Source organism: Adiantum capillus-veneris, chromosome 25, assembly GCF_014529385.1.
Source record: "Adiantum capillus-veneris isolate H3 chromosome 25, ASM1452938v2, whole genome shotgun sequence".
Lineage (NCBI taxonomy): Eukaryota > Viridiplantae > Streptophyta > Polypodiopsida > Polypodiales > Pteridaceae > Adiantum > Adiantum capillus-veneris.
In genome coordinates, this window is record NC_140955.1 from 30,311,470 (window position 1) to 30,324,493 (window position 13,024).

Sequence of the window (13,024 nt, forward strand, 5' to 3'; positions counted from 1 at the left end):
AGCGAGAACTAATAGCAACACACAAATAGAAACTACAAATAACTGAATTGAACTTGAACTGGGAGAGAGAGAGAGAAGAGACGAGTTGACACTGAAGGGCGGAGTTCCGTTCACAGATGCACTGGCCCCAAAGACTGGTGCCCTTTCTGTTATTTCTTTATTATTGTGTCGCAAAGGTACAACTCTGCTAGGGTCCAGCTCTCTCCGAGACTCTGCGTCCAGATGCTCCCTAGAGACTAGGCAGTGGGGATCTTAAAAATAGTACAAAGGATGCCCAAAAGTAGAGCCCTTGTCACAAGACGGGCACCACGTGCCAATAGAAAAGAATACACTGAACAGACTTTCAGCACTTCAATGACAACTGAACTGAGAGAGAGAGAGAGAGAGAGAGAGAGAGAGAGAGAGAGAGAGAGAGAGAGAGAGAGAGAGAGAGAGAGAGACGCGACACGAAGTGGAGGAATTCCACTCAAGAGAGTATTGGCCCCAAACCTTGGCGCCTCTTTCGGTATTTCTTTATATTGCATCAACACAGTACAAGCCGGTACTCCAGACTCTGCACCTTCTCTAGGAAGCATGCCAGAGAATGAGCCTATGGCCTCATATTTAAAGGCCCTAGGCCCTAAAGGCAGTTTACATGAAAAGCCTTCAAACTCAAAATCTTTTGGTCCAAAAGCAATGCCAAAAAGTTGCCAGCGTAAATCATAGAATTCCGTACAATTGCCACGTTAGCAATCAGCGTAAAACGCGTAGCATCCGTACAGGTGTCACATCATCAGATTTTGCGCAAATCTTTGTGTGTGTGTGTGGGTCATGCTTTATTTTAATTCCTTTATGTCACTCGGGCCCCATAGGACGGGGTCCTCATAAGTTGGTAGGACTTCTTCTTTTTTACTCGTTCTTCTTAGGGTTTAGGCCCCTCGGCTGTGATCTGAGGTTGGCTCTGCTCTGACTTCACACGTCAGCAGTTTCTGACATCCCCCCTTCTTGAAAGAGAGTAATCGTCCCCGATTTCAGATATCTGCAAAACAACTCAAGTTAGCTTAAATTTTTTTTCCGAGAATCATTCCGAGAGACAATCGGTTTGCTTTTTTTTTTTTTTTTTTTCTTTCGGCTCTTTTGGTCAAGGAGTTGGCTTCTCCTTTCGTCCATATTGGAACTCTTCATATGCTGGCGTAGTAAAATTAGCCATCACACCCAGACCGCATTGATCTTCCACGGGTGTCTTGATGCATTAAAATCACATACCCAAGCAATCTCATCCAATTAGGAATATCCAATAGTTGGCACATCACAATGCAACACAAATGCTTACATATGCATGTTACAAGACACAACAAACAGCGCCGCTGAGGACTCCCCCAAGACAAATGGTCTGCAGTATGAAGCTACTCAACGACTACCTCGTCACTCTTCTTGCAAATAATCTAAAAAGGTCCAGGCGATGAGCTCAAAGGACTGTACAACCAAATGCTTCCCAAATCGTAATCTGCGTCGCTTGGAGGTTCAAGCATACAACGGAACCCTCCCCAGACATCGATCTGCGTCGTTTCGAGGTTTTCAAACATACAACGGAACGCTCCCTAGGCATCGGCCTCCGTCGTTCGGAGGTTCAAACAATACCAAAACAATATTTCTCACTTCTCCACCCGGGAGTAAAATCACCAATCATTGAAACCGGTATTAAAACCAGAGTGAAAGGATTCAAATCGGCACCAAGACAGGTTTAAAACAGATAATATCCATTTCAAACAAACTTCAAACAATACTTTCTCAAACAATGTTCAAAAGTATCAAACTAGAAAACAACTAGAGAGGTCATTCAGGGCTTTGTTCAGACAACCGAACTTTGAGGACAATTGGCTTGCCCTTCTGCATCACGGTGATGGTTCGGTTCCGAACCTAGAGAGTTACATTATTCTTGTCTTGGTGCCAGGGCATGCCCAAGAGAACGTCGCAATTGCCCAACTTCATAATGTGGAAATCAGCTTTTCCATGATAATCTTGGATAGTAACTGGCAAAGCACCAATGAGCGGTGCCACTTTCTGAGTTTGCCCCGTGGCTAGCTTAGCTTCATTTTGTCCACCCTTTGCATCATTATTAAAATGCATCTGCTTTAAGATTTTTGGATGGATGAAGTTTTCTGTAGCTCCGGGGTCAAAGAATATAAGAGCTTTAAAGCCATTGACTTTGCCATATGCTCGGCACAATTTATTTGTAGCCTCAAGGCGTATTACATAGATATGACTAGCCCAATAGCGGGTCTAGCTCTCTTGGTTGGTGGTGGCCCTGATGATCGTTCTGTCATGGGAGCAAAAGGTTGCTCTGAAGACATCGAGGCACGCTCAGGACATGTATTGAACGTATGCCCTGTTTGGAAACATTCGAAGCATCAGCCTTCTTGTAACAAGGCGGCTCGTTGACGGTGTGTCCGACAAGGCTATTGAGGTTCATTTTCACGGGATTTCCGAGAATTTGTCCGTTGTTGCCAGGAGTTCTGGTTAGTGGCTGAAGGTTCTTTTGTGGTAAACTCCAACTTTTCCTTCATGAGCTTGTAGCAACCAACAGCATGGTCCATAAGCTCTTGCGTGGTAGAGACTTGCTTGGAGAGACAATATTCCTACAATGGTGATGGTAATCCAATGGTGTAGCGCTCACACTGGTCCTTCAAGGAAATGAACGTAAAGAAGGACACCGTAAAGTACACGTCAAGAAACCTTTGGTTATAGTCGCCCATGGTTTCGGTGGCAAGCATTTTCAAGTTGCCCTACTTTGCCAAAATCAGGACTTCAAACATCAAAGTCATGTAACTACGTGCAAAAACTGTCTTGCCAGGTCCTTGGAACATGCGTTTGTGTCGCGATTGAACTCCACCACCGCATAGCATTATCTTTAAGAAATTCTGCTACCCAAGAAATCTTGGATTCTTCCGTATAGTTCCCCAAAGCATAGATGTTGTCGAATTGCTGTAGGAACTGCAATGCTTTCTTCCGATCTTTCACCTCGGCAAAAGTGAAAAGTTTGACTGTTGTGCCGCCATCCTTGAAATCTTTGGGTTGGCTAGGCGCATATCCCGGGTATGGATAATAAGGGTATCCATATGGGCTCCAACCATTGTAGCCTGGTGGAGGTGGTGGTGGTGGAGGTGGGGGCAATGGCGTTGGCAAAGGCGGTTGCACTGGATCAGGGTCAGATGGTTGCACCATATTCCTGAAGACTGCCTCGATCAGAACAGACAGCTGAGAAGGTTGCCGGTTAAAAGCTCTCGTACTTTCTGGTGCCGAAAGAGCAGGTACCACCTGTGGCATCAGAGGGGGTAACATGTAATTCAAAAATTGTTGAAAACTTTGCAGCATCGGAAGATTCTGTTGAGGAAGCCGGAAAAGAATGTAGTTAAGCTCGTCGAGTAGAAACCGCAAATATTCTGCTGAATCCATGAATTCCATGTCTTGGGTTCTTTATGGCTTATGCCCTGTAAGACATGAGCGGTGAAGAAGGGAGCACGCCTGATTAAGGGTGGGAGTTGCTAATAAGTCCGGGGTCTCTAGTAGTCTCTAATTTGCATTGTCTTCTCTTTTGTAGGACTTGTATGCTTTTATAAAAGCACATGCCTGATGCTCTGATACCACTGTCACAAGACGCGCACCACGTGCCAAAAGAACAGACTGAACAGACTTTTAGCACTTCAATAACAACTGAACTGAGAGAGAGAGAGAGAGAGAGAGACGAGACGCGACACGGAGTGGCGGAATTCCACCCAGAGAGTATTGGCCCCAAACCTTGGCGCCCCTTTCGGTATTTCTTTATATTGCATCAACATAGTACAAGCCGGTACTAAGACTCTGTACCTTCTCTAGGAAGCATGGTAGAGAATGAGCTCATGGCCTCATATTAAAAGGCCCTAGGTCCTAAAAGCAGTTTACATGAAAAGCCGTCAAACTCAAAATCTTTTGGTCCAAAAGCAATGCCAAAAAGCTGTCAGCTTAAATCACGGAATTCTGAACAATTGCCACGTCAGCAATCGGCGCAAAACACGGAGCGTCCCTACAGCTGCCACGTCATCACATTTTGTGCAAATCTTGGTGTGTGTGTGTGTGTGTGTGTGTGGGTCTTGCTTTATTTTAATTCCTTTATGTCACTGAGGCCCCATCGAACGGGGTCCCCATAAGTTAGTAGGACTTCTTCTTCTGTTACTTGTTCTTCTTAGGGTTTAGGCCTCTCAGCCGTGATTTGAAGGTTGGCTCTGCTCTGACTTGACACGTCAACAGTTTGTGATAGCCCCAAAAGCACTTGATGCAAAAGCACTCAACCCCAAAAGCATCTGCACTCAAAAACTTGTGAGTATCTGCCTTTCCCTCCCTGCTTCCAGCTCAAAACTCGGAAATCCGTATTGTCTGCCACGTCAGAATGTCACTGCAACGTGCAAAAATTTGTAGCAAGATTTTGCTTTTGTATTTTTTGGTTCTAATCCCCTTGGTGAGTGCTCTTCACGTCAATACGGGTTAGGGTTTCAAAATTTTTACCCCCTATTCCCCTCGGCCACATCTTCCAAGGTCTTCTGGGTTAGAGTTTTTAAACTCGAACCCCTTTCTTTTTTGGCCGGTCCCTCCAGTTGGGCATGCCACGTCACAAACTTGTGACACTCCATGTTGCTTTATCATCTTGGTTTGAGCAACATGGATTTGGTATGGACAGGCTATCCCCTCTTTAGTATTCCTTGGATGCACCATCCTTCACCCTCACACATTTAGAGATTAGCAAGATTATCCGACATGATCTCATTCAGCTACATTTTAGGAGTACTTGGCTGTCTCTGTCACATGAATTGGGGACATAGTTGGCTTTTTATCGAGATTACCCTTGTACATAGAGGAAAGACTCATGTCCTTGATGTAAAGCTTAAAGACTAGTCTATTCCAGTTGTTTTGGCTTCTACTATTTCATTTGTAATAAAGAATGATCTTTTTGTGTACTTGATCTTTGCAAAAGAAGTACTTGAAGTTGTATCTAATTTGTCTACCGTAGATAAAGATAGGTCAACTTTTTTGAGTGGTTTCAGTAATTGTTTTTTGGACTCTTTGCCAGGGGGGTTACCTCTTACCCGAGGATCCTACCATAGATCTTGTGCCAGGTTCTACTCCACCGCACAAGCAAGTGTACAGGGTTAGTGAAGGCCAACAGAAAGAGATTATGAGTCAGGTCAACGAGCTTTTAGAGAAGGGCCCGATTCAGCTCAGTTCATCTTGTACCCCTAGTGCTAAAGAAAGATGGTACATGGGGCAAGTGCATTGACTACCGTGCTTTGAATAAGAATACAATCAAGAACAAGTTCCCCATACCGAGGATAGATGACATCTTGATCAGCTTAAGGTAGCGTCACTATTTACCGGGATAGACCTAAAGAGTGGGTACCATCAGATACGCATTAGGCTAGAAGATGTCCATAAGACTACGTTCAGGACAGCATTTGGTCTCTATAAGTTGCTTGTCATGCCATTCGGTCTCACAAATGCTCTTGCCACGTTCAATAGAATAATGGACATAATATTTAGACCACATAGAAACTTTTTAGGTACATTCTTTGATGACATGATTATCTATTCAAAGTCTGAAGGGAAGCATAGGGATCACTTGACTGCAATTTTCAATAAGCTACTCAAGAACTTGCTACTCATTAGTGCGAAGAAGAGTGAATTGTTCACTTCCTTGGTCACGTTATTTCAAAGGATGGGGTACGCATGGTCCTGCCAAAGTGAAGGTCATGGCGACACTCGAAGTCCGTACATGACATTCGAAGCTTTCTAGGCTTCTCCACTCTAGTTACTTTCAACTTATTTAAATCAAGGGAAACAAGTTACTTTCAAGGTTTATCCGAAATTTTAGTGAGCGCATTAACAATGCCTGTCCTTGCATTAACAATGTCGTCCACCATGTAAGCGCATTGTTTTTCAAGAAAGTGGCAGCTTTCCTGACCTTAGAGGCCTCTATAAAATCCCCTCCTGCATAAGCTGTATCAAACTTACTGGAGGAAAGTAAGAGCCTTTGCCTTATCCTCAAAGCCGCTGAAAGTGCTAAACTTTACACCAGAACCATTTTCTTTATAAGCTTTCGGCTTTTCCAGTGCCCCCAAATTGTCATAAGGAATTGTTTGCAACATGGGCACGATAGTAGGAATCATCGGCGTGTCTTGGCCATTGACATTTTGCGTCATGGGTGCCATATCTGGCTGCTGTCCAGAAAAACCAGCCATGTCAAAATGACCCTGTGGCACCCCAAACTGGCCCAGGTTGCTCTGAAAGCCTTGCTGCATGCCGATGCTACCATACATGGGGTTTGGCATCATGCCTTGCATACCCCCAAACACTGTTCCTGGCGTGTATGGCTGGCTTCCAGGCGCATAACCAGCCATACTCTGGAACAAAGATCCATCCCCGAAATATCCAGGATGTACCACGGGTGGTGGAAATACTTGGTGCATTGCCTGTTTCTTTGTCCGATCAAGGCAACATGCGGGTTCTTAAAGGTGGCGGGCTGAACTGGCATAACCTGTGGAATCGTCGTCCTAGCCACCTGTTCATGGACTGAAGGAACTTGTTTTCGAGCCCCTGACTCCGCAACATGCGAGTGCTCCCTATCCTGCTGGGACTCATGAAGTACTTGGGCTTGAGCAACAGGCTCTGTAAGCGGTGTAGGTTGTCTTATTTGTTGTGGCACTGGTGGCGCTTGCAAGAACTCCATAAACCTTGGCTTCTGTACCAGTTGTGAAAACACATTCACCGTTGCAACTAAGTCCTGAACGCATCATCCTCAAGTTGCCCAGTCATAAAGCCCTGGACTGGAGGAGCATTCACATTGGGAAAAGGTACAGACAGGGGTGGTCGTGAAGTCTCTCCAACCTCGAACACCATAGGAATTTTGTGTCTGTCCTGCAAAGAGGAACCCTCTTCCATAATGCCTTTCCCTTTGTCGGCCATAGTTTTAACTCTGCGTTCCTGTACTCAGCGTCTTTACCCAAAACAACCGAGGCTCACTTCTCGAGGAAAAAGTGATTCGATTCCAGCAATGGACCTTGAAACCGGCCCGTAGGGCGGTAGGCTTTGGCTTTCCCCCGAATTCTTTACTTCACTTTAGATGTTCACACACAGAGAATCCTTTGTAGAAGGAACCTGTAACGGGAGTTATCACTTAAAGCGCACACACAGCCCGACAACCTGTTGGCCCCAAAATTGGCGTTTCTTTCGGTATTTCTTTATACTTTAAGAGGGTAAATTACAAAGGGTGAGCCCTGGGAATCTTTACTTGTATCCAACTAGATAACACCTGTTCTAGTAAAATGTTGGCAGCATAACAGTCCCAAAACCAATTCCCGTACTGGAACTCACTTCCATTGACATAAACCCTCTGTTTTCTGCCCAAAAACAGTAAATACAGCGTGACAACACGCTGTATTTACTCTGTTTGCAGCCCTAAACAATCCCCGAACTGCCCTCTAACAGTGGGGCACGTTCCCAATGGTTATGGCATCCGTATGGCTGAAAAACAGTCCAAATTCAGCGCATAACCAGTGCTGAAAACGCACCTGTATGGTGAGGTTATCACCCTCACCGGTGCTTGCTTTTGGACCAGCAGTTAGCTACTCTTGTTCCTGCCCAGAGAGGCTCTTGCTATGACCACACAGCTGTACATGGGTCAAATGAAAATCCCTCTTGTGGGGCATTACATTATTGCACGTAGGGGAGAGAGAGAGAGAGAGAGAGTTGTGTAAGGTGTGCAAGACATGACTTCTTGCACTACACTGTACATGAGAGGGAAAGCTTGCAGTCAATAGCTCTTAACCTGTGTGACAGGTTTGCAAGTGAGGCTTTCCCAACTACAAATCGAGCGCCCCCTCTATTGCATGAGGAAAGTTCATGAAAATGTGCCCCTTGGCACGTTTACACACAGTTTCCCGCTTCGGGCTTGCCTCTTAAAAATCTCCCGATTGGTTGCCCAGTTGACTTTGCAGCAAAGTTCTAAAATGTTCCCCTTGTCATTCCGGAGGTAAGGATGGGAACAGATTTCGTGGTCCAAAATAGCAGTTCACTAAATTTTAGGAAATGCTTCCATTGGACTCTCACTGGTCATCTGACCATCTCTCACCACTAGGACCACGTCTAAAAAATGCAATGTAGCCGAGTTCTCGGGTACTTTCCTTTTGTAACCCCACCTTGGCATTGTGTCTTTATTGAATGCACTTCCTACTATCCACCAACCTCCTAAGTGCGACGGGGGGACCTACATGATCTTGAACTGAGCCTAGACATCCTTTTACTATACGAGTTCCAGTGCCGACCAACTTCCCGTCTGTGGGTGAAACTACCGTTCACATTGGCCATACAATGTCCGACCATTTGCAACTTCAAAAAGAGGGTCTGAAAAATTAAACAAAGATCATTGGAAAGAAACCAACAACTAAGGTTAGCACTTGCCACGTCCTCGTGACATAGTTAATTGTTACCATGTCTTCGTGACACCTTAACTGCCCTAACCATAGGGCCATGTTCACACTTGGCCGGACATAGCTCAGGCGACCATCCTTATGTTTGGGACCATAACACTATGGTTGGGCGGTTGCATGTCCATAGAGAAGCTAGGTATCTAAAAGATTCTCTCCTAAAAGTTTCACTAGTGCTAAGCAAGCCTTGAGGTTTGAGTGTTAGAGTCTACAACCTGGAGATGTCTGGTTATGATTGGTGGCTTTTGTTCCATCAGTAGGTACCCTATATGGAATTCAAGAGCATCCCCACTGAACATTTGTTATAAGTTTTTTTTATTCTGTTGCTTGTGGAAATACAATTTTTACTTGTGCATGTTATACCATCTTCTTAGTTTTTCATACATTTTTTGGTAAATTTACAGGTAGAACTATGGCATACTGCAGAGCAGTATAGTGGACTTCTCAGAAAAATCACGATGAGGTCTGTTTGCTCCAGTCCTATGTGCCCACCAGATACTGCCCTCACGGAGCTACAGCATGCAGTTTTTAGAAATAACAGGAGGACTCTGGTATGTTGGATTAGTTATTTTTAAAGAAAAAGCTCAATGCCACGTTTTTTTTTTTGGGGGGGGAGGGGTATATGCAAACATGGCTGTGTTACTTTCTGAGCCTCCACTCCTCATACTGGCCCTAAGGTGGCTGTGCAAAAGAAACCGCTGCGGTGGTGACAGTGCATCACCGATCTCCTTGTTCAGAACATGGACATTACTGTTTACAAGATTAATAATTTTATGGGGGTACAAAGACTGGAAAATTATTGATGTGATCCTAATCAATTAAGGTGGGTGCTATGAGTGCCAAAGAAACCACTGAGGTGGCGACTGCAGCACTAGTACTCAAAAAATACAGAGAATGGCCCCCTTAATCATGGAAACTTAAAAAGGCACTGCTGGGCAACGTTGTCAGATCCTTACCAAAGCGCTCCTCATGCAGTCAGTGAGAAGCATACGCAATGATTCGTGGAAGTAACCTGTGGATACAAGTGCAAAGCAGTCCTCAACCTTCCCCTCATAATTAACGTGAGGATCTACACCTCCACATTTGAGCAATAAGCAAGTCTTCTTCATGAAGCTTTTCACTCATCTGCAGTTCAAAACCTTGTAACAATATGCAAACCACAGCAAAAACATGCAATGTGAGGGGAACATAGACGTGCTAACCTTATGTTTCTTCATATTTTCATAGGTCTCATTGCATCATATATCCTATAACAAAGTTTACCTGAAAAGAAACGTTTCTTTTCAGGTATACTTTGAGATACGACCATTGATTCGCCACCAGTTCCTTCCTCTATTTGAAGTAGAACGTAAGCTCTTTGTTTGTGCAAAATGATGATGATTCATGGAGTATAACTTGCTGACAACTCTCAATTGAATGATTTAAACCTCTGTGAATAGCTGGCTCAAAAAAGCACATATCCATAAAAGTAAGATTCATTGGAGATACAGGACAAATCAGGAAAACCTCCTCTTGACATGAGAAAGTAGATGATTCTTCATATTGTGTGTGCATGAGGGCAGGACTACAACTGGGGACTGAAGGACACACTACTGGGATTTCTTACATGTGGGGTCATGGTATGCGTGTATCATCCATGTGCTCACAACCAAATGTGCATGAGCATTCATCCGCATGAAATACATTACTTTGTGGCGAGGTGTCCCTTCCATAAATGATGGGATCGAGGAGATAGATGAGTAGGGCAGATCTGCAGATAACCAGGCTTGGAAGTTCATTGACTGAGGAGATCTTTGATGGATCATGCTTGCAAATTGGCACTGTGAACTGAAAGCACAACACCATAGAATCAACAGCCAGGGAAGAAGGCAATAAAGACTCATTTACTTGAGCCACATTGAATTCCTCGCACACTTCCAGAGAGTCCAAAGCTCAACACAAACACTGTGGGGCAACGAGACGAACATGACAGGATTTTTCTGTGAGATTGTAAATGCCTCCCCTGGAGGAGAGAGTAGTTTAGAGTGGAATTTCTGTCTACAAAACATGATGTTGGGATACTTGCATAGTGCCTTTTAGATGGCAGAGTGAATCTTGTGGATCTGATTGGGCTCACAGGTCACACAACACACAAAGCTTCCTTGAGTTTGCACAGCATGTTCAAGCGATGAGAGGATTAATTTGTGTGTTCGGTGAAAGTATCATTGCAAGAGGATGAACGATTTTGTTTTCATCCTGCTTGCTGTAGTTTTCGTCCTGCCATCCATAGTGGGAAACGTTGCATATGGTTTTTCTATTGCTCTCCCTGGGACTGGTTCATGTGTAAGGAAGATTATACCATTCCGAGTGTACTCGACGGAGAATATTTGAATGTAAAGCTGTTGAGCCGGAGGAAAGGACTAGCTTGAGGCATGATGAGAGGGAATAAAAAGATAGGATAAACAGCAGTCAGAGGCAAGCTAGAAGAAGATCAGCAACAAGGAGGTCCAGAGTTTTCCAGAAATTGGAAACAAATGGGAGCTCGTCTGTCGATGTTCCTCCTATTGTGGCTACTCCTGAACTTTAAGAGTGCTATCAACAATTAGGAGACATGTAGCTACTTCAACACGGAGCAGTTCTCCTCATTTATAAGAGTCTCTTCAAGGTCCCTTGGAGGTGGGGAAAGGACATTGGCTAGAAACAAAGATGCACGTATGAACCTAAGAGAGCTACGGACCCCGAGTCTTTTTCTGCAGTTTCTAGTCACAAGCTTTGGGGCTCTTGCCCTTCAGTTTGTTTCTAAATTTAAAAGAAGCGTTGATATGACACAGAAGTTGATATGGGAGAGGGTGTGTAATTTGACTTAGGTTCTGAACAGAGATGTAATTACTCGAATACATGCAGGTTCTTGAAACAGTTCAGCAGGCTCATGACGTTCCTTTTGGGTCTTACTTCGAGGTTTGAATTTTTCCCCTCCGTCAGTTTGACGAGAAACATCTGGTACACCCGTGGTTTGCAAGTGATGCTTCATCTAAATATATATGCTAGCAGAACTTGCACACTTCAATGTGCAGCTTGTTTGTAACATTTTTTAGAGTTGGTGTTGCAGATCCATGGAAGATGGACAGTGACTACCATAGCCGATTCCTTGTGTTCAGTGGATGTGAAAGTGGGTGCGTATAGCAACTAGTACAAGGTGCCTTCTTGAAGATTATTGCAAATTTTGAACATTACAATTTTTTGCAGGAGCACATTTTAACAAGTGGCTACCCATGCAGCAGAAAATAAGAGCTGGCTCTGTTTTGGAGGTATTTATCATTCAGACTTTGGGTATATGTTTCTTTACAGTTTTGCTGACCACTTGAAATTGACCTTGTGCAGTGCACCAAAGATGCCAAGCTCATCATGAGGTTGGCAGGAGAGCTACTCTCAGGTGCAGAAGTAATAGTATTGAGTATTCAAGAGCATGGTGGAAAATTGGTTGATATTCAGAAGAAAGAAACTGACGGGCAAACATCTTTTGAACTGACCACCACTGAGCGGGAGAATCAGGAACCTCCTGTAGCTTGATCAAGATGTTCGTTGGTGTCATCACAGAAAAATCTTCAAATGAAGTGTAGAAAGTACAAGGTGTAAGGACTCATTATCCAAATCTCTGTTCCCCTAGTGTCATCATGTGATGGAAAATCTGTGTATCATGATAACAAGTGCTTGCGTATTTGGCAGTTAAGTACCAGTCAAAGATTGGAATGCAGCATGTGTCTGTACAAATGTGTCCTTGGAGGAAGGAAAAAAGCAGAGGCTCATCCCTCTGCTCAGTTACTGGGTTAGTGTTTCTCCAGTGCAAGTCAAAATACTGACAGTCCTTCGAGATTGCCATTGCAAATTGGCAAGAGAAGAGTCATAGTTGTTGAAAGAAATACTCTGCAGTACATTCCAATTGGTGCTTGGGGCACTTCAAAGAAGACCATTGAGCTTGTATAAGTGTAAATGTCTGTTCAACAAGGCAGCTTATCATAGCAGATTTCCAAAAACCAAAAGAAGAAAAAGGAAATGAAGAGGAGGGTTCATTTGAGAAACAATGCCTCCCTTGCATCTCTTAGATTGTAGCAACCAGTAAATCAACTAGTTGAGCTACACTTGGTGAATACAAAGGCCTTGATTGCTATCGATCTATAAAGAAGGTAGAGAAAACCGACGTAGGCCCGTGTCAGACGAGGGCGGACGACCTTCCTCTAGTCTGACGTGGCCCAATTAGCGCCTTGGGCAATGGCTGTCATAGGGTGGACGGACTCCATGGCTGCAATCGACCTGGCAGCCAGCTCATGTCCAGGCTTCACTGGTTTGCGGGCGAGCCCCCGAAGCTGCTTTGCACCCGTCCAAGCTCCTTCCCTAAGTGGTGATTGGTTGCGCAACCTGCAACAGCCTGTTTTCCTGTAGCTGTCCTCTGCTCAATGTGACAGCATGGTCGGACATCCTTCGCACGCAGGAAAAAGGTGCTTAGGCTTAGAGGGCTCCCCCATAGGCCCTCTAAAGGCGTCTTTGGAGGGCCC

At 44.5% G+C, this 13,024-nt stretch overlaps 1 protein-coding gene across 2 annotated transcripts in view; it reads left to right on the forward strand.

Annotated features, from left to right (window-relative positions):
• Positions 1–12,553, forward strand: part of LOC147424648 (C2 domain-containing protein / GRAM domain-containing protein) — a 191,197-nt gene extending 178,644 nt beyond the window's left edge. The window contains exons 14-19 of one of the 2 annotated variants that reach the window (XR_015186499.1): positions 8,897–9,043; positions 11,376–11,429; positions 11,581–11,644; positions 11,718–11,779; positions 11,853–12,103; positions 12,198–12,553. Coding sequence is in view for 1 of the 2 variants with exons in the window: in XM_086500762.1 (XP_086356888.1) it covers positions 8,897–9,043; positions 11,376–11,429; positions 11,581–11,644; positions 11,718–11,779; positions 11,853–12,041 (516 nt within the window). In the remaining variant the exon portion in view is untranslated. Of the gene's footprint in view, positions 1–8,896; positions 9,044–11,375; positions 11,430–11,580; positions 11,645–11,717; positions 11,780–11,852 lie in introns of both variants that reach the window. The other variant, XM_086500762.1, reaches the window with a different exon arrangement.
• The last annotated feature ends 471 nt before the right edge of the window (positions 12,554–13,024 follow it).